The sequence below is a fragment of the Canis lupus genome, chromosome 25, assembly GCF_011100685.1.
Source record: "Canis lupus familiaris isolate Mischka breed German Shepherd chromosome 25, alternate assembly UU_Cfam_GSD_1.0, whole genome shotgun sequence".
NCBI classification, from domain to species: domain Eukaryota; kingdom Metazoa; phylum Chordata; class Mammalia; order Carnivora; family Canidae; genus Canis; species Canis lupus.
Window position 1 is genome coordinate 34,942,641 of NC_049246.1, and position 27,752 is coordinate 34,970,392.

A 27,752-nucleotide genomic window follows, 5' to 3' on the forward strand; every position below is an offset into this window, starting at 1 on the left:
TTAAAATAACATTTTAAAATCCTGTTTAAAAATATTTAATGATACAGAGAAATTTTATTAAAGTGAAAGGCACAATTTATTAAGCAGTGCATATAAAAGCCCAATTTTATTTTGAAAACGTACAAATATACATGCATTTGAACTCTTTCATGATAGGTTTTTATGTATACAGAAAAGACTACCTCTCAAATAGTGAGATAATAGTTATCTTTTTTTTTTAAAGATTTTATTTTTTATTTATTCATGAGAGACACAGAGAGAGAGAGAGAGAGAGAGAGAGAGAGAGAGAGGCAGAGGGAGAAGCAGGCCCCATGCAGGGAGCCTGATGTGGGACTCGATCCCGGGTCTCCAGGATCATGCCCTGGGCTGCAGGCAGTGCTAAACCGCTGCGCCACCAGGGCTGCCCAATAGTTATTATCTTTAAGTGGTTTTACTGTGGACAACTTTTATCTTCTTTGGACTATTCTATGTTTTCCAAATACCCCAAATGTACTACTTTACATACATAGGGGAAAACCACAGAAGTTATTTTGAAAACAAATGTCTTGGTTCTTACCAGAAATAAATAGGAGGCATTTGAGTTCCATTAATTTAGTTTATGTTTGATTCATTTTGGGATTGACAAACGGTAACTAAAAAATTTATGTGGTGCCTGGTTCAGTTGGTAGAGCATATGACTCTTGATTTCAGAGTTTTGAGTCCAAGCCTCACACTGGGGGTAGAGTTTACTTCAAAAAAAAAAGTTCTGGAAAAGTGATTATACTTACATTCTTGTTTGAAGGTGAAATATTCTGTAAGATGCCTACATTCATGATTTCCTCGAAGCAGAAATACTGTTTTGGGATGATTAATCTTTAAACTCCACAAAAACAGCACACACTATAAGACAAAAATAAGGATATATTTTTATTTGTGACCATAATGCATAAGGATAATTTATAGAAATTCAAATGACCTGCTATAATGGCATATCTCATTGCTATTCTCAAATTGAGACATGAAACTTTCTAACTTTTTGTATATGTGCTGCCGAAGCGAGCACAACTTTCTAACTTTTTGAATGTGACATACTGTTGCTCTAAAATCTGACAGACAGTAGTTTCATACATACCTCTTCTTAATTTATATTTTAATGTTCTATCCAAATATCTATAACTCTGTGACAAAGCCACCTACTGACCCTACCCCCACACTCTTGGTCCTAAAATCAGTATTTTATTTAATGAAGAAACACCAGAGACATTTCCATTAAAATAAGGAATGAGGCAAGGATATCCACTATCTCTGCTATTATTCAACACTGTACTAGAGGTACAGGTAATTAATTTAGACAAAAGAAATCAATTAGAGGTTTAAGAATGGGTAAAGAGGAAAAAAAAAAAACAAAGAATGGGTAAAGAGGGGCACCTGGATGGCTCAGTGGTCGAGTGTCTGTCTTTGGCTCAGGTCATGATCCGGGGGTCCTGGGATCGAGTTCCACATCAGGCTCCCTGCAGGGATCCTGCTTCTCCCTCTACCTATGTCTCTGCCTCTCTCTCTGTCTCTTATGAATAAATAAAATCTTTATTAAAAAAAAAAAGGAATGGATAAAGAAAAAATAAAATAACTCTATTTGAAGAATATATATAATAATAGTATATCCAAAAAAAAAATAGTATATCCAAAAACCCCCAAAAAAATCAATGATAAAACTAACTCAGTGGAACACGTGGGTGGCTTAGTTGGTTAAGCATCTGCCTTTGGTTTAGGTCATGATCCTGGAGTCCCAGGACCGAATCCCATGTTTGGCTCCCTGCTCAGTAAGGAGTCGGCTTCTCCCTCTGCCTCTCCCCCACTCATGCTCTCTGGCTACTCTCATTCAAATAAATAAATAAAATCTTTTTTTAAAAAAAGATTTTATTTATTTATTTATGAGACACACACACACACACACACATACGAGAGAGAGAGAGAGAGGCAGAGAGAGAGGCAGAGACACAGGCAGAGGGAGAAGCAGGCTCCATGCAGGGAGCCTGATGTGGGACTCGATCCCAGGTCTCCAGGATCAGGCCCTGGGCCGAAGGGGCAGGCACTAAACCTCTGAGCCACCCAGGGATCGTCCAATAAATAAAATCTTAAAAAAAAACAAAAACAAAACACAGGACAGCCAGGGTGGCTCAGGGGTTTATTAGCACTGCCTTCAGCCCAAGGCCTGATCCTGGAGACCTGGGATCGAGTCCCATATCGGGCTCCCTGCATGGAGCCTGCTTCTCCCTCTGCCTGTGTCTCTGCCTCTCTCTCTCTCTCTCTCTCTCTCTCTGTGTCTCTCATGAATAAATAAATAAAATCTTAAAAAAAAAAAAGAACCCAACTCAAATAATAAAAGAATTCAGTAACATGGCAGGATATAAAATTAATATATAAAATAAATAGCCTTCATATACACAACCAATAAATAGGACACCTGCCATTTATAATAGCAGCAAAGAAGATTAAACATACAGGAACAAATTTAGCAAGAACTGTACAAAATTAATACCAAGAAAAATTTAAGACCCTCCTGAAAGACACAAAAGTAGGCAAGAACAAATGGAAAAACATCCCTTGTTCTTGGATAGGATGATTCTGCCTTAGTTCTTCCTAATTTATAAAATCATTGTAATTCCAAAAAAAATACCAACAAGTTATTTTCTTTTTTTTTTTTTTAACAAGTTATTTTCTATGGAAAAATAAACATGCAAGAATAGCCAGGAAACAGCCAGGAAAAAAACACTGAAAAATGAGAACTATGGGTGGACAGAGAATGGAGGGGAACTAGTCTTACTGGACATTAAGAGATACTATAAAGCTTCTATAATTAAAACAGTGGTACTGGCACATATATAAATATACCAGTGGAATAAACTAGCTCAGAAATTAATCCAAGTATACACAAATTTTTTGGTATATAATAAAGGTAGCATCCTAGTTCACTGAGGGTAATGATGGATTTAAGTTTTTATTTATTTATTTGAGAGAGAGAGCACATCGTTGCACACAAACATAGAGAGGGGCAGAGGGACAAGCAGATTCCCCATTAAGTGGGGAGCTCAGCGTGGGTCTCCTTGTGGGGCTGCACATGGGACTTGATCCCAGGACTCTGAGATAACGACCTGAGCTGGTCAGATGCTTACTGACAAAGCCATCAGGTGCCCCTAATGATGGATTTCTTAATAAATATCTCTGGGTCATCTGATGCCATTTCAAAAAAAAATTAGATCTATATCTCATGTAATACATAATAAATGACAAATGGATAAGGGAGCTAACTGTATCAAAATGAAATCATGCAAGTTCTATAAAAAAAGTGGTGAGTTCTGTACCCTTAATGTAGGGGGAAACTTGATTTTTTTTAAAAGATTTTATTTATTTATTCATGAGAGATACAGAGAGAGGTAGAGACATAGGCAGAGGGAGAAAAGCAGGCTCCATGCAGGGGGCCCAATGTGGGACTCAATCCCGGGACTCCAGGATCACGCCTAATCCAAAGGCAGACGCTCAACCACTGAGCCACTCAGGCACCCCGGGGAAAAACTTGATCTTAACTAATGATAAAAAAAAACCAGGGGCAGGGAACCCTGGGTGGCACAGCGGTTTAGTGCCTGCCTTTGGCTCAGGGCGCGATCCTGGAGACCCGGGATCGAATCCCACGTCGGGCTCCTGGTGCATGGAGCCTGCTTCTCCCTCTGCCTGTGTCCCTGCCTCTCTCTCTCTGTGTGTGTGACTATCATAAATAAATAAAAATTTAAAAAAATATATTAATTAAAAAAAAACTAGGGGAAAAGAAAAGAAAAGAAAAGAAAAGAAAAGAAAAGAAAAGAAAAGAAAAAAGAAAAGATGGAGGGGCTCTTGGATGGCTCAGCTGGTTAAGCATTTGCCTTCAGTTCAAGTCATCATCTCAGGGTCCTGAGTCTCAGCCCATGTCAGGCTCACTGCTCAATGGGGACTCTGCTTGTCCCTCTTTCTCTGCCCCCCACCTCACTCCCCATTTGTGCTTTTTCTTTCTCCTGAATAAATTTTTAAAAATTTTATCTATCTATCTATCTATCTATTTATTTATTTATTTATTTATTTATTTATTTATTTATTTATTTATTTAAAGTCTTATTTATTTATGAGAGACAGAGAGAGGTGCAGAGACACAGGCAGAGGGAAAAGCAGGCTCCATGCAAGGAGCCCGACATGGGACTCGATCCCGGGTCTCCAGGATCAGGCCCTGGGCTGAAGGGGACGCTAAACTGCTGAGCCATCAGGGCTGCCCTAAAAAAAATTTTTAAAGGATGGATAGGGATCCCTGGGTGGCTCAGCGGTTTGGCGCCTGCCTTTGGCCCAGGGTGTGATCCTGGAGTCCCGAGATCGAGTCCCGGGATCGAGTCCCACATCGGGCTCCCTGCATGGAATGGAGCCTGCTTCTCCCTCTGCCTGTGTCTCTGCCTCTTTCTCTCTGTCTCTCATGAATAAATAAATAAAAATCTTTTAAAAAATTTGTTTAAAGGATGGATAAATTTGACTATCTACAAATAAAATAAAAATAATTTGTACAGTAAAAAAACTGGCAAAAACTGCTAAAACTACATATTCATTTAACTTTTGACCTACCCTGAAGATATACCTCCAAATAATAATAATAATACAAAGTTGTGGTGTTGTTTATTTTTTATAAGATTTTATTTATTTATTCACGAGAGACACAGAGAGAGGCAGAGACATAGGCAGAGGGAGAAGCATGCTCTCTGGGGGGAGCCTGATGTGGGACTCTATCCCAGGACCTGGGGATCACTTGACCTGAGAAGGCAGATCCTCAACCACTGAGCCACCCAGGTGCCCTGTGGTATTGCTTGTAATAGCAACATTTCAGAAACAACCTAAATGACCATACATTGGACAGAAGGCTTAGCAAATTATGACACACACAAAACAGAGAGAAAGAGCTGTATAAACTGATTTGGAGCAATTTCTAAAATACAGTATGAAGTGAAAAAAGTAAAGTACAAAAGAGTATGCTACTGTTTCTGTAATAAAGAAGGGATACAAAAAGACATAGGTACTTACTCATTTGTGCAGAAGAATTACAGGAAGGATAAGTCAGAAACTAAAGTTACTTACAGTGGGCACAGAGGAAAGGGGTGGAAAGGAGGGGGCACTGGGGACAGTTTAAGAGGGTTGAGGAGAGAGCAGTGCCTCTCAAAGGATAACCTTTTGGATAGCTTTGACTCCTAGAACAACAGTAATGTTTTACATGTGTCTCCCAAAATAAATAATTAAATCAACCAGCATGTGAAAGAAACCCCAAACAGAATACAAACAGTAATAACCCTAACTGTATTATAAATAGATATCAAAGCAACAAAGAAGGGTATGGGGAAAAAGAACCCAAGTAACTTTGGAAAATAGTATTTTGACTGCCTACTACAAGACTAAAGACACAAAGAAATGTACACAAACACTGTATCTCTAGTTAGGAAATCTGTTTTCACAGTATGAACTGGCTGATATATACCTATTTTATGGATATACTAAGATTGAACAGACAAGTGAATATACTGTAGATAATGGGAGTAGGAAAGGAGGAAGGCTAGACTAAATCTTGTGATGGTTGGACTGTAATCAAAATTCATTCTTTTTAGGGTATATAAGAGAAATACAGAAACAAATAAAAATGTACAGGTTGGTATGCTTATATATATTTCCCAGTTCCTGGTGAGAGGGCCTAGGACCTCAGAATCACTAGGTGTATTGAATTGGGGACTAAAATAAATTTTATCAGGGAGACATATATGCAAATACAGAACCTGCAAATAATGAAACCAATCATATATACTAATTATGAAATATACATATCTCACACATAGTCTCAAAACACAGCAACAATTGACAGGACTAGGGGGAGAATCCAACAATCAGTAACTGTAGTTGGCAATTTTGACACATAAAAAGTAACTCCTAGTTCAAGCAGATAAAAATAACGAAAGTTACAGGGAACAATTCCAAAGACAATGCATTATTTTCAAGTATATGCAAGATAGTACAAAGAGGCACCTGGCTGGCTCAGTTGGCAGAACATGTGACTCTTGATCTTGGGGCTGTGAGTTCAAGCCCCATGTTGGGTACACAGATTACTTAAAAAAAAAAATAGTCACAAAAATCTAGTAGGTACCTCAGGAAAGGAGTCTCAATAAATTCCAAAGAATATTATTCAGGTTATGTTCTCTAAATTATATTAATTAGAATCAGTAACAAAATACTAACTCTAAAAAAAAAATCCTGCATGACTGGAAATAAAAACCAAACTACTTCATTATCCTAGGGTTAAAGAGAATTCTTAAATATAAAATACCAAATAATAATAAAAACAATACATGCCAAAATCTGTGGGACCCAAATAAAGTAGCACTTAAGGGGCAATATACACTGACAAGTACATTTATTTTTTAAAAACATGTGGAAAAAAATAAAAAATAAAAACATATGGAAATATGTTTGTAAAGCTAACATATGAGGAGATGCTCAATTTCATTAGTAATTGGAGACATTTTCGCTAAATATTAGAAAGTGAGATAAAACTAAATTCTGGAGAGAGGACTGTAAGGAAAAATGAACTCTTAGGTGCTACAGGTAGGCATATAGATTGGTACAACTATTCTGAAGAGGAATCTGGGATCGTCAGTTCAAGTATGAAGTATAGAGTATGAAGTATATACCTTCAAGTATAAAAGTATATACCTTTTTCCCTGGCAATTCCACTCTTGTTCATAAACCACAGAGAAACTAAAGCATGGGAATATCAGTGGATTTATATAAGAATTTTTTTTTTAAGATTTTATTTATTTATTCATAAGAGACACACACAGAAAGAGAGAGGCAGAGGGAGAAGCAGGCTCCATGCAGGGAGCCCGATGTGGGACTCGATCCCACGTCTCCAGGATCAGGCCCTGGGCCAAAGGCAGGCGCTAAACCGCAAAGCCACCTGGGCTGCCCTATATAAGAATATTTATCACAGCAATGTTCACTGTAGAAAGAAACTACAGACAAACTAGCTGTCCACCATTGAGAATAAGGAACTAAAATGTCATATAGGTATACTATGGAAACTACACAGCAGGCAGAAAGCAATGACCGAGAGACAGTAATCTGGATAGATCTTATAAACATCATAAGTGAAAACCCAAATCAACAGAAACAAAGCCACAGCAGTAGTTCTCAGTGTGGTCATATTCATCTCAAATGTGGTGCATTAGCATTACATGGCAACTTGTTAGAAATAGAGATTTTCAGACTCTATATCAGAAAGTGAATCAGAAATTCTGAGGTGGGGCCCAGTAATCTGTTTTTGAGCAACTGTTCCAGGGAGTTATGATGCATGCTAAAGTTTGAGGACCACTGAATAGCACCAAAAAAACTTATATAAAATTTAAATACTTTATCCAAAACCTTACATATTAAAAAATTAATGTAATGTATTATATGTATTCTGAGGTATATACTAAACATAACAGAGATATACATAATAGCAAGAGGAAGAAAAAAATAGAGTTCACAGATAAGAAAAAAAAAATAAGACAGGGACTTTGCAATGATTAGTAATAAATGTGTCATGACCTGATGAGCTTGATTACTTGAACTGAGATTTTCCCACCTCCCAAAAAGGAAAGACTTCAAACTTCTTCTAAATCCCAGGTGCTTATGAATAAGCCTAATCTAAATCACCAACATCTCCTGCCCATGTACTGGATTAGATTCCTAACTGGCCTCCTTGTACCCACTCTTAGGCTTCCACAGTCAGTTTACCACAAAAGAGCCAGAGTAACTAGTTTTGTTTTGTTTGTTGTTTTAGAGAAGGAGGGGGAAGGGGAAGAGGGAGAGAGAATCTTTTTTTTTTTTTTTTTAAGATTTTATTTATTTATTCATGAGAGACACATTGAGAGAGAGAGGCAGAGACACAGGCAGAGGGAGAAGCAGGCTCCATGCAGGGAGCCTGACGTGGGACTTGATCCCAGGTCTCCAGGATCACGCCTTGGGCTGAAGGCAGCGCTAAACCGCTGAGCCACCAGGGCTGCCCAGGGAGAGAGAATCTTAAGCAGACTTCCTGCACAGCAGGAGCCTGACAAGGGTTCAGCTCCATCTCACAACCCTGAGGTCAGGAGCTGAGCAGAAATCAAGAGTTGGCATCAGACTGAGCCAGGTGCCTCAGAGTAACTGTTTTAAAATATAAATGTGAATATGTCACTCCCCAGCTCAAAACAATCAATCTCCAATGGCTTCCTATTGCATTCAGAATAAATCCCTTACTATGGTTTGAAAGTGCTGACATCATCTAACCTCTGCCTATCTTTCTGATACATCACCTACAACTTCCCCTTACTCATTATTCTTTCTGGCAAAATTGGCCTTGTTATGATTCGAGGACTGCATAAGTCTTCCTCCAGCCTCAGAGCTTTTATACTTAATATGTTCTCACCCCTCCCTCAACCCGGACTGCATAGGCAAGACTCATTCCCTCAGGTCATTCAAGTTTCTATTCAGATGTTAACTCAAGTAGGCCTTTCCTAATCTCCAACTAAATTAGTTATCCTTGTGGCCCATTACCCTGATTTGATTTTCACAGGCATAAACAAATACACAATGAAGTCCTTTTCACTAGAAAACATGTATGGGACCTGGCTTTGCTTGTTCATCTCCATCCCCAGAATTTAATGGTGCTTCTCTACAGAGGTACTGACAATCTGAAAAGCGTGGTTCTTTGTTGTTCAGGAGTTTCCTGCACATTGGATGATATGTTTCCCTGGAGCCAGCTCATTAAATGACAGTAGGACTTCTCAAGCATTTTGACAAACTATTCATTCATATGTCTTTGTACATAATTATGTGTACATCTGCAGTATTTCTAAAAAATAGAACTGTTGTATCAAAATATATGTACATTTCAGGACACTGCAGAACAAACAAGAAACTTAAATATGTGGACATACACAAATATACTTAGATGACTTTTTTTTTTGGTTGACTTTGTTTTTGATATATATCAACTTGCACAGAATATTCCCCAAAAAATATACATTAAATTTTATTTTATTTTATTTTATTATTATTTTTTTTTTATGATAGTCACAGAGAGCGAGAGAGAGGCGCAGAGACACAGGCAGAGGGAGAAGCAGGCTCCATGCATCGGGAGCCTGATGTGGGATTCGATCCCGGGTCTCCAGGATCACGCCCTGGGCCAAAGGCAGGCGCCAAACCGCTGCGCCACCCAGGGATCCCTACATTAAATTTTAAATGAAATAAGTCAGGCAGAGAAAAACAAATACCGTATGACTTCACTTACTTGTGGAATTCAACACAAAACTGAATAAATAAACATAAAAAGCAGAATCAAATTCATAAATACAGAGAACAAATTGATAGTTGCTAGAGGGGAGGTGTGTGGAGGGACTGACAAAATGGGTAAAGGGAGTAAGAGGTATAGGATTCTACTTATGGAATGATTAAGTCAAAGAAATAAGAGACAGTATAGGAAATACAGTCAATGGTATTGTACTAGCATCGTATGTTAGCTCCACTTGTGGTGAGCATAGCATAACTTATAAACTTGTTGAATCACTATGTTGTACACAATATAACGTTGTGTTAATTATACTTAAAAAAAAAAAAAAAAAGACAGGGGGATCTCTGGGTGGCTCAGAGGTTTAGGGCCTGCCTTCAGCCCTGGGCATGGTCCTGGAGTCCTGGGATCGAGACCCACGTCGGGCTCCCTGCATGGAGCCTGCTTCTCCCTCTGCCTATATCTCTGCCTCTCTTTCTGTGTCTCATGAATAAATAAATAAAATATTTTTAAAAACTCACTTCTTGGGGCACCTGGGTGGCTCAGTGGTTGAGCATCTGCCTTTGACTCTGTTCATGATCCTGGGGTTCTGGGATCAAGTCCCGCTTGGGGCTCCTTGAAGGGAGCCTGCTTTTCCCTCTGCCTATGTCTCTGCCCCCTCCCCTTCTCTCTCTCTGTCTCTCATGAATAAATAAATAAAAATCTTAAAAAAAAAATAATATGACTCAAGGAAATATCAGAAATGCTATTAAAAATTTATTCGAAAAGATATTAACTGCAGCAATATGCAAAATGGAAATAACTAGAAAATGACCACTTGTAAAAATAATAAATATGCAATTAAATATGGCTTAAGCCACAGAGACATTTAAGTAATTTAGGAAGAAACAAGAAATCAGATGCCCAGTTTAGTGTATCAGCTCAGTACTGTCACCAAGAAACCATGTCCTCTCTCTTTGATCTGTAATTCACAGCAAGTCTGCTTTTCATTCTTAGCCCTTCCTCCCACATGGCCACAAAGTGGCTGCTACAGTACATTTGAAATGACAAGGTGAAATAGTGCTCAAAAGCTTTCACCTTGCGAGAGTCTTTTCATCTGGAAACAAGTATTCCAAAGTACCCAAGTGTGTGTGCACCCTCACACCAAAATATACACAGCAGAGTTCCCATTACATATTACTGGGCAAAACAGAATCCCATGTTTACCCTAGACCAATCACTGATGACAGGGAATTAATTCACATGAGTAGCTCAGACCAATTAGAATTCATTCCCTGAGGTTGGGTTAAAGGGCCTCCTTTCCTGAAATCAAGGTTCTCTCTAAACCCCCAATCTCATTTATCTGAACAAAATAGGTATTTTGATAGTAAGGAAGAAGGAGAGAAAAGATGGGCAACAAGCAGTACCTGCTAAAAATTATTGGGCAACAAGCAGTACCTGCTAAAAATTACCTGCTAATAATTATCCAACAATAGGAGAATGGTGAAGTAATTTATGATATTTTTACCATTAGCCATATTTTGGAGAGATTTTTCCAAATAACAGAGAAAAATGCTTTCAATACAATACTGAGTGGAGAAAAAAGACTACAAAAAGGAAATGTACAAAATGATTTCAATTTTCTTTAAAAAAGATATATGCATATATAAAAGAAGAAGAAAGACTATAATAAAATATAAGATGTTGGTGCCTGTCAGTGGAGCAGGCAACTCTTGGTCTCAGGGTTGTGAGCTTGAGCCCCACATTGGACATAGATTACCCAAAAAAAAATCTTTATAAAAAAAAAAAGAAAGAAAATACAAGATGTTAACAGGGATTATATCTGATTTATAATGTTTTTTTTCTTTTAAGATTTTATTTATTTATCCATGAGAGACACAGAAAGAGAGAGACAGAGACATAGGCAGAGGAAGGAGAAGTAGGTTCCATGCAGGGAAGCCTGATGCAGGACTTACTTGATCCCAGGACTCTGGGATTACAACCTGAGCCGAAGGCAGATGCTCAACCACTGAGCCACTCAGGTGTCCCAAAAGTTTTTGTTTTCTTAGATTCTACATTTCCAAATTTTTCTACAAAAATGAACTATTTATGAGTACCTGGGCACCTCGAGTCCTACATTGGGCTCTCAGAATGGAGCCTGCTTCTCCTCCCTCTGCCTATGTCTCTGCCTCTCTCTCTCTCTCTCTCTCTCTCTCTCGTCTTTCATGGATAAATAAAATCTTTAAAAAAAAAAAGTGAACTATTTACAACAACAAAAAATTGTAATAAGGGTTCCATTACCTATTTGCATCCATTTGACAAAAACATCATATTCATGCTTATCAAGGACACTGATAAAAAAATGGTTCAAATATATACTTGTATTATATTGGACTAATCTGTTGCCTACAGAAGTTTATAACCTTAGGGGTTTACAAATAAGTGACTTCCAACTAACACTACATACACCCTGATGTTTACTTTTAAAACTGGGATAAAATAGGGATCCCTGGGTGGCGCAGCGGTTTAGCGCCTGCCTTTGGTCCAGGGCGCGATCCTGGAGACCCGGGATCAAATCCCACGTCAGGCTCCCGGTGCATGGAGCCTGCTTCTCCCTCTGCCTGTGTCTCTGCCTCTCTCTCTCTCTCTGTGACTATCATAAATGAATAAAAATTAAAAAAAAAAAACTGGGATAAAATAGCATTGTCACTGGGACACCAGGGTAGCTCAGTGATTGAAGGTCTTTCTTTGGCTCAGGGCATGATTCTGGGGTCCCAGGATTGAGTCCCATATCAGGCTCCCTGCATGGAGCCTGCTTCTCCCTCTGCCTGTGTCTCTGCCTCTCTCTCTCTCTCTCTCTCTCATGAATAAATAAAATCTAAAAAAAATAAAGGAAAAAAAATAGCATTGTCACTTTACAGTTTTAATCCATTTATCTCTTCAGCTATTCCAGAAAAATCCTTTAAGTTAGTCAAACATCAAATAACAAGATAAAATGAAACTGATTTATTAACATTCATTCATTCAACAAATATAGATTCAGTGTCTACTGTCAGGCAATATGCCAGTTCCTAATATGAAGAATACTGCAAAAAATTAAATCAGCATTTTTGTACGATTACTGAAAGATCTGTTTATAAGTGCATCTTTTCTAATAGACTGTCAGCTCCTTTAGAAAGCATGAATCTTTTTTTTTTTTAAGATTTATTTATTGGGATCCCTGGGTGGCACAGCGGTTTAGTGCCTGCCTTTGGCCCAGGGCGCGATCCTGGAGACCCGGGATCGAATCCCACGTCGGGCTCCCAGTTCATGGAGCCTGCTTCTCCCTCTGCCTGTGTCTCTGCCTCTCTCTCTCTCTCTCTGTGTGACTATCATAAATAAATAAAAATTAAAAAAAAAAAAGAAAAGATTTATTTATTATTTTCGAGAGTGTGTGAACATGGGGAATAGAGGGCGTGGAGGGGCAAAGGGAGAGAAAGAATCCCAAGTAGATTCCCAGCTAAGCATGCAGCCACGAGGGGCTCAGTCTCATGACCCTGAGAGCATGACCTGAAGAGAAATCAAGAGTTGGATGCTTAACTGACTGAGCCATCCAGGTGTCCTGAAAGCATGAATCTTAAAAAGAAAACAAACAAAAAATAGAAATCATGAATTTTATTCATTAATTTCTTTTTTTTTTAATTTTTTTTTATTCATGACAGACACAGAGAGAGAGAGAGAGAGAGCTAGAGACACAGGCAGGGGGAGGACCAGGCCCCATGCAGGGAGCCCAACGTGGGTCTTGATCCCGGGTCTCCAGGATCAGGCCCCAGGCCGAAGGTGGCACTAAACCCCTGGGCCACCGGGGCTGCCCCATTAATTTATCTTAAGAGCCTGCCATAAAGTTGGCAATCAGGAAACATTTGTTGGTGAATGAGGAAAAAAATATATAACAGAAAATATTCTGAATATAGTATATGTATATAAAAATCATTATGGATTTTTTTTGATGTATGCTTTACTGAACATACTGATGCATTGAAACTATTTATAAATATGTGAGTTGATAATCTGAAGATGATTTGGTACAATATTATCTTTTTAAGAAGTTGTTTCATTGGGGCAGCTGAGTGGCTCAGCGGTTTAGCGCTGCCTTCAGTCCAGGGCATGATCCCGGAGCCCTGGGTTTGAGTCCCACATCAGGCTCCCTGCGAGGAGCCTGCTTTTCCCTCTGCCTGTGACTCTGCCTCTCTCTCTGTGTGTGTCTCTGCCTCTGTGTGTGTGTGTCTCTCATGAATAAATAAATAAATAAATAATCTTTAAAAAAATGTTTCATTAAATAGAACTAAAAATTTAGTAAGTTTTGTATTCTTCTCGTCAGCTTCTAAAACCTCTTCATGCTAACAAATACACAAATAAGTACACATTCAATCTGTCTTTCAAAATCCATACTTTTGACTGTCTATTGAAACGTGATATGAATAGAAAGTAGGAATCTTTTCTTTTTTAGGCTATGTTTGCTTCCCTTTTTATCTTATTTATTGAACTACAGTTGATATACAATATTATATTAGTTTCTAGTGTACAACATAGTGATTTAATAATCCTATACAATATGCAGTGCTTACCACATAAGTGTAGTTATCACCTATAACCCTATAAAGTTATTTTTTTTAAGATTTTATTTATTTATTTATTTATGAAAGACACAGAAAGAGAGGCAGAGACACAGGCCGAAGAAGAAGCAGTTTCCATGCAAGGAGCCTGATGTGGGACTCAATCCTAAGAATCCGGGATCAGGCCCTGAACCAAAGGCAGATGCTCAACTGCTGAGCCACCCAGGCATCCCAACCCTACAAAGTTATTACAGTATTACTGACTATATTTTTGGTGATGCACATTTCATCCCTGTGACTTATTTATTTTATGACCTGAAGTCTGTACCTCTTAATCCCCTCTATTTTCCCAAATCCGTACATTCCGCCCCCCTCGGGAACCACCAGTTTGTTTTGTGTTTATAAGTTAGCTTCTGTTTTGTTTGTTCATTTGTTTTGTTTTTTACATTCCACATAAATGAAATCATATAGTATTTGTCTTTCTCTGTCTTATTTCACTTAGCATAATATCCTCTAGGTCCATCCATGTTGTTGCAAATAGCCACTTTTCATTCTCTTTTATGTCTGAGTAATATTCTATTATATCTGGTATATATGTATATAGAACACATCTTTATCCACTTATCTATTAATGGACAGTGAGATTACTTAGAATAGAGAAACATTTCAATGGTACAGTCTGCAAGTATCATCTCTACCCATCCCAGGTCCCTACTTAGAGACTTTGGGAATTTACTGAGCAGCAGGGAAACATAATTATTTTCTTAGCTTCTACCACTACCTTTTTTTTTTTTTTAAGATTTTATTTATTTATACATGACAGACACAAAGAAAGAGGCAGAGACACAGGCAGAGGGAGAAGCAGGCTTCCTGCGGAGAGCCCGATATGGGACTCCATCCCAGGACCCCAGGATCATGACCTGAGCCAAAGGCAGAGGCTCACCCACTGAGCCACCCAGACATCCCTCTATCACTAACTTCTGTCCTCACAGATGACACTAAATTAATTGGAGTCACTGGCAGGTAACACCAAACTTCTGATTCATTAATTTAGAACACTCATCTAACTAAAAAGGACAAGCTATTTCTCTTGTGTATCTTTCTAGCATCTTTAGAATGCTGCTTTTTTTGGTTGAGCACTAGGTAGGAGAGTTGACTTGGATCTAGGAGTGATGCTGCAAAAACAATAAACTTTTAACTGCCATAAATACACTAAGTACAGTGAGACTATATAACGCTATGAAGGAGAAGCACAACTAAAGACTAAAAGAACAGCAAGCAGACTCAATTTCTCATCTCATGTTTATTCTGGACACATTATAAATTCAATTACCTGCACTATTTCAAGTTACTTCTCTTTTATTTGCCAAACATGTATACATAGCTGCATCAATGGACATTAAATATGAATGTGCTTTTTGTTCCACTTTACTCAAGTCATTGCATTAGGGTCTAAAACAGTTTTGTCTTTTATATATATAACAGTTTACACTTTAATTATTTCTTTTTTAAAGATTTTATTTATTTTTTTGAGAGAAAGAGAATGATCAGGGAGAGGAGCAGAGGAAGAGGGAGAGAGAGAACCCCAAGCAGTCTTCATGCCCAATGTGGAGCCAAACCCTGACATCATGATCTGAGCCGAAACCAAGAGTCAGATGCTTAAGCAACTGAGCCACCCAGTCCCTCCTACTTTAATTCTAATCATTTTTTCTCATCATTCAATTTTTGAAATATATTTAAGTAAATTGTGGGTTTACATTAACTTCATTAACTTTATTTTTTCCTTCAGTGAATATTTATTGCTTACTATGTGCAAGAATATCAAAAATTATTCCTACAACATGCTAAATGACTGCTTATTTAGCATTGGGAGCTAATTTAAGAGTAAATTGCAGCCCAGCAGCTTATGGTTTTATAAATAAGGTCTGCTAATTCAAGCCCTGTTTAGGAGGAATAGTAATTTATGTCATTTATATACAGCCTATACACTATTTTCAAGAGAAAAGTTTGGTAAACAATTTATTTGCAAAGCTGAGTTAATATAGATTTCTATATGTCTACTACATACAGAAGCTACAAGAAGGAATAGACCTTTCTTATATAAATGAAAACATTTTTCCAACACTTTAATACTCAAAGTAACAAAGTTTATAAATTCTGCCAGTGTTCTCATTTAAATTTCTTCTGCTGAAGAATGGAAAACAAATTTCTTTTTTTCTTTTTTTTTTTTTAAGATTTTATTTTATTTACTCATGAGAGATACAGAGCGAGAGAGAGAGAGAGAGAGAGAGAGAGGCAGAGACACAGGCAGAGAGAGAAGCAGGCTCCATGCAGGGAGCCCGACATGGGACTCGATCCCAGGTCTCCAGGATCACGCCATGGGCTGCAGGCGGCGCTAAACCGCTGCACCACCGGGGCTGCCCTGGAAAGCAAATTTCTAAAAAAAAGACAATATAATTGTTCCAAGGTATCCAGTTTAATTTTTACCTCTATACTGAAATAGCCTCTGTCCACATAGTCACCCAGAAAGAGGTAGCGCGTGTTACTAGGTGATCCCCCAACTTCAAACAACTTCATCAGGTCAAAGAATTGTCCATGAATGTCACCACAAACTAGGAAAAAGGACACAAGGTGAGGTGAAAAATTGTATCTTATAAGAGAAGGGCAGTACACCAATAAGATCACAGTTTAACTTTTAACTTAAATCACTTTAGCTTTTGACTGGATTGTTCTATAATTGTAGTCAATCTACCAATACTGGAAATATTAGGTATTTTAAATTGTATTTCTTTGACGAACAAACATACTGAACAATCCCTAAGACTATTTCATAATTCCTAGAAAGATTATCATACATCTTAGTTGGTTATTTGTAATAATTTCTCAAATTTGCCGCTGTGCAAACACTTCTCTTACCCGTGATTGGAGCCTCTACTTCTATCATGGTCTTCTCTTGTCTCAGGATGGCAGCCCCATCATTGATTATCTTTAATGCTACTTCCTCTTCCAGTCGCCCTTCCTTCACCAAATGGTTTTTCAAAACATCAATTTTAGGCTTCCCATTCTCAAATACTTCCTTCAAAGTAAGCCGTTGGGTTGGAGGAAAGGGAACAGCTAGAAAGAGAGGAAAAGTAATTTAAAATACTTAAACGTAGAGAGAACTGTGAACCCATTTCTTTTACGTAACAAATTATACCTAATACATCACTATGATTTCACAACCACAGCACTAGAATTTTATGGGGAAAGAAATCTAAGATACTGTATGTTACAGATGATAGACTCTAATTTTTAAAAAAGCCACAGTTAAAGTGTTTAAAAGATGTATGTGTGGGACGCCTGGGTGGCTTAACGGTTAAGTGTCTGCCTTCAGCTCAGGGCATGATCGTGGAGTGCCAGGATCGAATCCCACACCAGGCTCCTGCCTGGAGCCTGCCTCTCTCTCTCTCTCTCTCCCCCTGCATCTTTCATGAATAAATAAATAAAATCTTAAAAAAAAAAGAAATCAACACTAAAGGGCATTTATTTTTCCAATGAACTGACATAATGGAACTGTTTTAAAAGTCTGACTTCAGCTCCTGATCGGGTAATGAATCATAGTTGTATACTTTATTATGAAAAAGCAGTTGCTTAAAATATTACTGATAGCAAGCATATCACTAACTGAATGGAGCTGTTCCTCAGAATTACTTGTTACAGTGACACAGCATAAACTCGAGAATACCAGATAAGGAAGGTCTAGCTGTGTTTTCTAATCTGGAAATGCTAAAAGATAACTTCAGTTTATGTCTGATATAAAGTTCATGTAATATCATGGTGAACTAGCAACTTTAACAGGAAAAAAATTTTTGACTTTAAAATTGGCCATCGGGATGCCTGGGTGGCTCAGGGGTTGAGCGTCTCCCTTTAGGTCAGGGTATGATCGTGGAGTCCTAGGATCGAGTGCCACATCGGGCTCCCTGCTTGGAGCCTGCTTCTCCCCTTGCCTATGTCTCTGCCTCTCTGTGTGTCTCTCATGAATATTACATAAATAAATAAATCTCATTTACTTACTTCATAAGGTAGTCTACTTTAGATTATCTATGATCTAACATTCACAAGGCTATAAATTATACATTTAAAAGAAGGGCTCATTTTAATTTGTGATTTATGCCTGGTAGTTCCACTTCTAGCTTTATGCATGTGTTAAGTACCAAGATGAGGGACTCTTGGCTGGCTCAATCAGAGGAGTGAATGACTCTTGATCTTGGGGTTGGGAGATTATTTAAACAAATAAACTTTAAAAGGGGGGAGAGGCACCTGGTAGCTCAGTTGGTTATGTGTCCAACTGTTGATTTCAGCTCAGGTCCTGATTTCAGGGCTGTGATATTGAGCCCACATGTTGGGCTCTAAGATGAGTGTGGAGCCTGCTTGGGATTCTATTCCCTTCTCCCTCTCCTACCCCATAGTTTGCACATGCATGTGTGTAGTCTCACTCTTATGCTCTCTGTAAAAAAAAAAAAAAAAAAAAAAAAAAAAAAAAGAGAGAGAGAACCAAGTTGAAATCTATAGGCACTATAAAAATTTGAGACTTGAAAATCCTTGAAAATGGTAGTTTCACCAGGCTCTTAGCTACAACTTGACTTTTTTGGGCTATTCAGAGCTTACTGAAAAAATTATAGTAGTTATCTAACCAGCAAATATTACCTTGAAATAGGGGACCATATACATCCCAGTTTATGCAGGCAGTCGTAGATTTCCACTGCTCTCCTATCGTAATTGTTCATAGTGCCAGCTTTCACTCTCAAAAGTATTCTAATTTGCAGGTTAAATTAATTTAATTTGTGTTATTCAGGTAGAATATCAATACATTATTTTAGTAAAATAATCTACTTCTAAAATAAAACAGGTGTATCCTTGGATGGCTCAGCAGTCTAGCACCTGTCCTCCGCCCAGGGTGTAGTCCTGGAGTCCGGAGATCGAGTCCCGCATCGGGCTCCCTGCATGGAGCCTGCTTCTCTCTCTGCCTGTGTCTCTGCCTCTCTCTCTCTCTCTCTCTGTCTCTCTCATGAATAAATAAGTAAAATCTTTAAAAAATAAAACAAAAATAAGATAATGAAGATTTTTAAAATTTATTCATCTGGTGAGTCTCTACAACAGAGTGAAAGATAAGTCCTAAACAAATTTACTTAAATTTTTACTGAAGTGTATTGTAATATGGTTGTGTTTAACAATAACAACAGAGTCCTTTATAGTTTAGAGATTCTTTTTTTTTAAAGATTTATTTTATTATTTATTCATTCATTCATTCATGAGAGACAGAGTCAGAGACACAGGCAGAGGGAGAACCAGGCTCCATGCAGGGAGCCTGACGTGGGACTCGATCCCGGGTCTTCAAGATCACACCCTGGGCTGAAGGTGGCACTAAACCGCTGAGCCACCTGGGCTGCCCAGTTTAGAGATTCTTATTGAAATATCTGCAGATGAAATTATATGCTACTTGGGATTTACTTCAAAATAATGGAGGGACAGGGAATAAGCAGTGGCACAGAGGAAAAAAAAGACTGGTTTTGAGTTACTAACTGAAGCTGAGTGATATTCACTTGAAAGTTCCTCTATTGTTCTAATACATTTGAAATACTTATTTTTTAAAAGTGGAAAAATTACCAAAACTAAGGGTATAAGGTTTTTTTTTTTTTTTTTTAAGATTATTTAATTGTTTGAGAGAGAGAGAGAAAGAACATGAACAGGGGAAGGGGCAGAGGAAGAAGGAGTAGCAGACTCCCAGCTGATCAACTCTGAGGGCTTGATCCCAGGACCCTGATATCATGACCTGAACCCAAGGCAGATGCTTAACCCACTGAGCCACCCAGGCACCACAAGAGTTTAAGTCTTAGAGTAACTTTCTTTGGGGAAATTTATATGAGGTTCAATCAAGAGCTACACTTAATTTCTTGTACATAACTTCAGAGAACCTCCAGTCCTCTGAAATCTTTTTCCAGAAAAATAAAGAAACGTATTTAATCAGTCCCCTTTTCATACTTAATTTACCTCTTTTTGGTTTTCAAAGTTTTACTCTCAATTCTGGCTAGCCAACCTGCCCTTCCCCATTTTTAAATGAACCCAAAAGAAAGCCTGCTTGTTTTTAATTTACACTTTGTAAATAAAAGAAATTGGTCAACAAACTATAAACAAAATGCAATAATATAAAACCAAATATGTTGGAATTGACAAAAATGGTATTTTAATAGAGGTAGTCTCAGAGACAAGAGATCCACAGATGATATTTGACTTCTAGCAGCAGGATTATTACTACTAATAAAAATAATAATACTAAAATTCAGTTGTTTTTTAAAGATTTTATTTATTTATTTGAGAGAGAGAGAGCACAGGTGTGGTGAGGGGCAGAGGGAGAAGCAGACTTCTCACGGAGCAAGGAGCCCGATGCAGGGCTCTATCTCAGGACTCCACAATCGTGACCTGAGTTGAAGGCAGATGCCCAACTGATTGAGCCACCCAGGCAGCCACCCGCCCCAATATTCAGTTGCAATCAAATAATAATTTACAAAATAGAAAAACCATTTTTTCTATCATATAATTTACGTAAGGAAAGGTGACAACAACCTAAAGAACTCTTAAATTTAGAAAGGTATTTTTTCTTTCTCTCAAATTCTTCAGTTGCAATTTACTTAAAACAAGTAAACAAGTCACTTAGTTAAATGAAAATGAAAGCAAGGTTGAAATGGATCAAGGGGATTATGCCCAGCTAAGAGAAATGGGACACAGCTGATCCAGGAACACTAAGAGGCATTAAGACTGGCTTGAGACAACATGCATAACAGAAAGTTCCAGAAGAGTCCTAAGTTTTTAGCTAAGGGCAAATAAAATCAATTTCCTTCAAATCAGAAGAAAAGAATCTTCCACTTTAAAGGAGTGGGTCCTATCTCCCTTCAAGTTATTAGCTATGTTTAAAAGCCCTGAATGCCATCTTCCTTTATTAGATAGTTATATACACATTATTATTAAGGTTGATTCGTAGAAGAGTGGGAACAGCCATCATCCTGAGAAGACTAAAGGAAATCTAGCTAAGTTTGGTCATGAAAAGAAATAGCGGGAACTTTCTGATTAAACTTTAAACCTCAAAAAAAATAAAATAAAATAAAACAAAATAAACTTTAAACCTCTATTTTCAAAAAACAAGCCCCAGGTACAGTGACCATGTGTCTGAGTATGTGTATTAAGATATTCTCAGATTATTTATCTTGCCCTAATGTGATTCAGTAGTGTCCTCTTTTACTCTCAAGTATCCTGATTTAAATCACCTACCCAAAAACAATATTCACCAGAATCAGCTGGGATGTTTGTTTAGAATGTAAATTCTTGGGTCTCAGACTGGTAGAATTAAAATTTGGAGGGATCCTGCACAGGCATTTGCATCATTAACAGGTGTCCCAGGGGATTTCCCTCTGCCAGTGTCTCTGCCTCTCTCTCTCTCTTTCTGTGTCATGAATAAATAAAATCTTAAAAAAAAAAAAAAAAGAAGAAGAAGAGAGGATCACTAGTAGTGTTTCTCAAACTATCTGTGGGAAGTGCCTCACTCCATCCTCCAACTTGTCAAAACCTGTACTTTGTAAAATGCAATAAAAATAAATTACTGGAAAAACGACCACATGCTTAGATGTTGTGCCAATGTCAAATTACTATTTAAGTTTTTTAATGCTCAATTTCTATACTTCTTGAAGTTAATAACAGGTTGTAAACTGACACTGATCCATGGACCACACTTTGTGTTAACACTGGTTTGGATAAACAAGGATTTAGGGGAACAAGAATAGGACTAAAGTCAAAACTTGAATATTATGTATGTATCCATCTTTTTTTTTTTTTACATTTTTTTTAAGATTTTATTTATTTATTCATGAGAATACACAGAGAGAAAGAGAAAGGCAGAGACACAGGCAGAGGGAGAAGCAGGCTCCATACAGGGAGCCCGACGTGGGACTCGATCCTGGGTCTCCAGGATCACGCCCCGGGCTGAAGGCGGCACTAAACCCCTGAGCCACCCGGGGGCTGCCTTGTATCCATCTTTAAGCCAGAGTTTGGAGATTTTATTATGTCTAATGTATACATAGGAGGATTTTCAGCTGACTTCACTATTCACTTCACAGTGCTGAATGATAATCTTTTCTTAGAACCCAAGTCTGATAAGTTCATTTCCAACTGTTCTTAATGACACACAGGATTTCACTAACAAAAAATTCAACAAAACACTATGACTATACAAGCAGACGAACAACCTCAACTTTTAGCTTATCCCTGCCTTAAACTATGAAGTATATAAACTGTAACACAAGAGTTTTAGTTCTTGAATCTTTTCAAATTATAAACAAACTACTCAACACCAAGCACTGAAGTTTCCCTTCTTTCTGAGGCTGTATGTTACCTCTTTAAACACTCCATTTATGGTCATACTTCCAAAATGTCTTGACACAATTTTTCAAATTTCAAAGAAAATGTACTTAAGTGATTTTCAAGGCTAATAGTAATTCCAGACATTTCATTTGTTCAAAAAATTAAACTAGGCATTTTTAAATGAAAGAATCAAAATGTCATTAGTGTCAGCTCTCAATTTACTGCTTTATTGATTATATCATATCATAAATTGAGGGGAAGTTGTCCCTTCATCTTTAATATAGGTCTATTATTGGATAAACTACAATCTTTACCAATGAGAAAGGAGAGTTACTAGAGGGATCGAAGGGTCTCAAAATACAAGCACGGAGTTAAAAAAAATGACTATGAGCCAAAAGATGACTTTATCCAGAAATGCAATAATTTGGGGATTATAAAACTACAGTACTTTTTTTTTTGAAGAGTAGAGGAGGTCCTTGTTATTCAAAGAAGATCAGTACTAAAAAAAGGCCACTTAGAGGGGCGCCTGAGTGGCTCAGTTGGTTAAGCATCTGTCTTTGGCTCAGGTCATAATCTTCAGGGTCCTGGGACTGAGCCCCACATCAAGCTCCCTGCTCAATGGGGAGTCTGCTTCTCCCTCTTCCTCTACCAACCCCCACCCCCCCCACCCCCCCCCCCCCCGCTTGTTCTCTCTCCCTGTCTCTCAAATAAATGAATAAAATCTTTTTAAAAAAGAGGCAGCCCGGTGGCTCAGCGATTTAGTGCTGCCTGAAGCCCAGGGCATGATCCTGGAGACCTGGGATCGTGTCCCCGCTCAGGCTCCCTGCGGGGAGCCTGCTTCTCCCTCTGCCTGTCTCTCTCTCTCTCTCTCTATCATGAATAAATAAAATCTTAAAAAAAAAAAAAAGTCACTGCTCTGACCTCTACTGACTGAGCCAGCTAAGTGCCCCTGGTTCATTCTACCTTTAAAATATACTTTAAATTTGGAGACTCTCCAGCCAGTCCTCATTCGTGCTGGAAGCACAATGTACCCATTCTAACAGATGTGAGATGATGTCTTAACTGTGGCTTTAATTTGCATTTCCCTGATCATTAGTGATGCCAAGCAGCTTTTCAAGTACCTGCTGATCTTCTGCATGTCTTCTTTGGAAAAAAATCTATTTAGCTCCTTTCCGATTTTGTTAATCAGACTATTCGCTTGTTTTTGCTATTAAGTTGTACAAGTGGTAGCCCCGGTGGCTCAGCGGTTTGGTGCCTGCCTTCAGTCCTGGGCCTGATCCTGGGGACCCAGGATGGAGTCCCACATCAGGCTCCCGGCATGGAGCCTGCTTCTCCCTCTGCCTGTATCTCTGCCTGTGTCTCTGCCTCTCTCTTTCTGTCTCTCAAGAATAAATAAAACCTTAAAAAAAAAAAAAAGTTGTACAAGTTTGTTACCTATCAGATACATGATTTATAAATATTCTCTCCCATTACATATAGGTTTTCTTTTTGTTGATTGCTTTTGTTATGCAAAAGCATTTTAGTTTGATATAGTTCCACTTATTTTGTTTGCTTTTTGATCCTATGCTTCTGGTGTCAAGTCCAAAAAATCATTGCCATAACCAAGGTCAAGGAGCTTTTCCTTGTGTTTCCTTCTAGAAATTTTATGGCTTCAGGTCTCAAATTTAATTCATTTAAACAGGGATGACTGGGTGGCTCAGTGGTTGAGCATCTGCCTTCGGCTCAGGGCGTGATCCTGGAGTTGTGGGATCAAGTCCCACACTGGGCTCCCTGCATGGAGCCTGCTTCTCTCTCTGCCTCTCTCTCTCTTCTCTCTGTGTCTCTCATGAATAAATAAAATCTTTAAAAATAAAAAAAATAAAATGGATTAAGTTTAAATGAATTATTTTTTTTTCAAAGATTTTATTTATTTATTCATGAGACACAGGGAGAGAGAGAGAGGCAGAGACACAGGCAGAGGGAGAAGCAGGTTCCATGTGGGGAGCCCGATGTGGGACTCGATCCGGGGTCTCTAGGATTGCGCCCTGGGCCGAAGGCGGTGCTAAACCGCTGAGCAACCCGGGCTGCCCGAAACTTAATCCATTTTAATCCATTATGAGTTAATTTTGTGAGTGGTAAAAGATAGGAATCTAGTTTCGTTCTTCTGCATGTGGTTATCCAGTTTTCCCAATACCATTTAATGAAGAGGCTATCCTTCCCCCATTGTATTTCTTGGAGCCCTTATCAAATTATTAGTTGACTGTACATGCAAGGGTTTATTTTTGGGCTCCTGATTCTGTTCCACTGGTCTGTGTGTCTATTTCTATGCCAGTACCATACCATTTTGACTACTTACAGGTTTGTAGTATGTTTGAAATCACCCGTGGGGAACCCAGTGTGGGACTCAATCCCAGGACCCCAAGATCATGACCTGAGCCAAAGGCAGATGTTCAATCACTGAGCCACCCAGGTGCCCTAGGGGATATATTATATATTTAACTATTTTCTTACTGATGGTTATGCTATTTCCAAAAAATTTATAGTCATAAATTATACGGTAGTGAAAATTCTTATATATATGTCCTTGTCCAAATCTGATTATTTCCCTACAACAGATGTTTAAAACTTGCATATAATTATTTACTGTTGTATAACAAATTACCCAAAACTTAGTGGCTTTCTTCTTCCTTTTCACTTTTTAGAGATGGGGGAGGGGCAGAGGGGGAGACAGAATCTTGAGCAGGCTCCATGCTCAGCGCAGAGCTGATGTGGGGCTTGATCTCACAACCCTGAGACAAAATCAAGAGCTAGACACTTATCTACTAAGCCACTCAGGCACCCCAAAACTTAGTGGCTTTAAAACAATAATAGTTATTGTTATCTCTCACAGATTCTGTGGACCATGAATTTAGACAGTGGAAACAGTGGGGCTGACTTGTTTCTCCTCCATAATGTCCGGGGCTGCAGTGGATACTTGACAGCCAGGAGCTGGAATCATCTGAAAGCTCACCCACTCACTCATCCAATGGTTAACGACTATTGCCTGAGGCTTAGCTCAGGTTTTCAATGAAATTATCTACAAGTGGCCTGCTCATATGACTGAATTCTAAGAACATGGATCTCAAGATAAAGAAAAAGGCAGGAGGAACCTGTATTCTTTTTATATTCTAGTCTCAGAAGTCACATCATATCATTTCTACCACACTCAACTGGTTGGAGCAGTCACAAGTCTTCCCAAATTCAAGGGGATAGGAAATGGATTCCACCTATTGATGGAGAGTGGCAAAATTCTGTGAGTATGTGAGACTAGAAATACTGCTGTGGCCATTACTTGAAAAAGAGAATCTGGGGATCCCTGGGTGGTTCAGCATTTAGCACCTGTCTTCAGCCCAGGGTGTGATTCTGGAGTCCGAGGATTGAGTCCTGCATCTCCTGCATCGGGCTCCCTGCATGGAGACTGCATCTCTCTCTGCCTGTGTCTCTGCCTCTCTCTTTCTCTGTGTGTCTCTCATGAATAAATAAATAAAATCTTAAAAAAAAAAAAGAAAAAAAAGAAAAAGAATCTGTCATACTTTCTCTATTTCAAAGGGGAAAAGTCACCAATGCCTCTAATGATACCTTTATTTTACTTTATTTATTTACTTGTCAGAGAAAGAGAGAGAAAGCACACAAGCAAGGGGAACAGCAGGCAGAGAGAAGCAGGCTCCCCGCTGAGCAAGGAGCCCAATGCAAGGCTCAATCCCAGGACTCTGGGATCATGACCTGAGCCAAAGGCAGATACTTAACCAACTGAGTTACTCAGGTGTCCTTTAAATTCGAGTCCTTTTTAAACAGTCTGTCCTATATTCTCCAGGCTATTATCAAATGAGAATATTTATTCACTTATTATAGGGAAAACATTAAAGTAGATAATTCCCAAATGTTTCAAAAAAATTTAGGGTACTGTATTAGAAGTTGCATAAACTGTTTTCTGATTTGCTAGTTGTTAAAAAACAAATCAGGATTTTTAAATAAAAAAGATAAAAATGCAAAAATAAACTATTGATATAAGGTGAACATTTTACAAATACTTGATTCAAAATAAAATGTCAATGGGGATCCCTGGGTGGCTCAGCAGTTTAGCGCCTGCCTTCAGCCCAGGGTGTGATCCTGGGGTCCCGGGATCAAGTCCCATGTCAGACTCCTGCATGGAGCCTGCTGCTCCCTCTGCCTGTGTCTCTGCCTCTTTCTCTCTCTCTCTATGTCTCTCATGAATACATAAATAAAATCTTTAAAAATAAAAAAATAAATAAATAAAATAAAATGTCAAGTTCTCAGTTTAAAATGAAGATGTCATGGTACTAAAGATTTTCAAGTCCAGCTTTATTCACTTTGAACCTAGATCCAGAAGTCCAGGTTGATTTCAAGATTATATAACTCTGAGATCAAACTTAACAGAAACTCTCTTGATATGGTTGATGACCACATCCAAATTACATTCTGGACACTCTGCAAGAAAAATTACATAACAAAATATCTGTCTTTACCTCTCCCCTCTCTTCAAAAGTAAAAGTATAGCAAGTAATAATCTATTTTATTGTCGAGCAACTCAAAAAATGATTTTCTGTATTCTTTAAAAATTCACATAGCAAGGGGCACCTGGGTGGCTTAGTTGGTTCAGTGTCTGCCTTCAGCTCAGGTCATGATCTCAGGGTCCTGGGATAGAGCCCTATATCGAGCTCTCTGCTCAACGGCAAGTCAGCTTCTCCCTCTCCTTCTGCCCCTTCCCACCATTTGTGCTCTCTCTCTTAAATAAATAAATAAAATCTTTTTAAAAAATTCACACACACACACACACACACACACACACACACATACACACAAACATAAAAAAATAAATAAAAATAAATAATAATAAAGTAAAAAATTCACATAGCAAGAGGGGTACCTGGGTGGTTAAGCAGCCTACTCTTGATTTCAGCTCAGGTCATGATCTCAGGAACATGGGATTGAGCCCTGAGTCGGGCTTCACTCAGCTCAGTCTGCTTGTCCCTCTTGCTCTGGTCCTCCCCCTGCTTGCATGCTCACTCTCTCCCTCTCTCAAATAAATAAAATCGTAAAAAAAAAAAAAAAAAAAAAAAAAAAAAAAAATATTCACCTAGTAAGAGAGCCCAGTCTACCAGTATTTCAAAAGAAAGACAGTGCACTGAGGTTTGATATTAGTCTGTACCTTCAGCTGAGGCATTTTGGCATGATAGTCAGTATAAGAAACCAGGAGGGGACATAAGATACAGTACTCTGTTTTACTAAATCTAGAATGTTCTTTTCAGACCTCTTTTTGGGGGGTGGTGCCTCGGTGGCTCAGTTGGTTAAGCCTTTGACTCTGGTTTTCGGCTCAGGTCATGATCTTGGGTCATGAGATCCAACCGCATCAGGGCTCCAGCTCAAGAGTCTGCTTGAGATTCTCTCCCTCCCCTTCACCCTTCGCCCCT

General features: G+C 38.5%; 1 protein-coding gene across 2 annotated transcripts in view; it reads right to left on the reverse strand.

Annotated features, from left to right (window-relative positions):
* The window catches only part of PPP3CC (protein phosphatase 3 catalytic subunit gamma), an 81,957-nt gene that overhangs the window by 44,867 nt on the left and 9,338 nt on the right, over positions 1–27,752 (reverse strand). For both annotated transcript variants that reach the window (XM_038573849.1, XM_038573848.1), the window contains exons 2-4: positions 16,828–17,025; positions 16,399–16,523; positions 768–879 (exon numbers count right to left, since the gene is read on the reverse strand). In XM_038573849.1, the coding sequence (XP_038429777.1) occupies positions 768–879; positions 16,399–16,523; positions 16,828–16,855 (265 nt within the window). In that variant the 5' untranslated portion in view covers positions 16,856–17,025. The remainder of the gene's footprint in view (positions 1–767; positions 880–16,398; positions 16,524–16,827; positions 17,026–27,752) is intronic.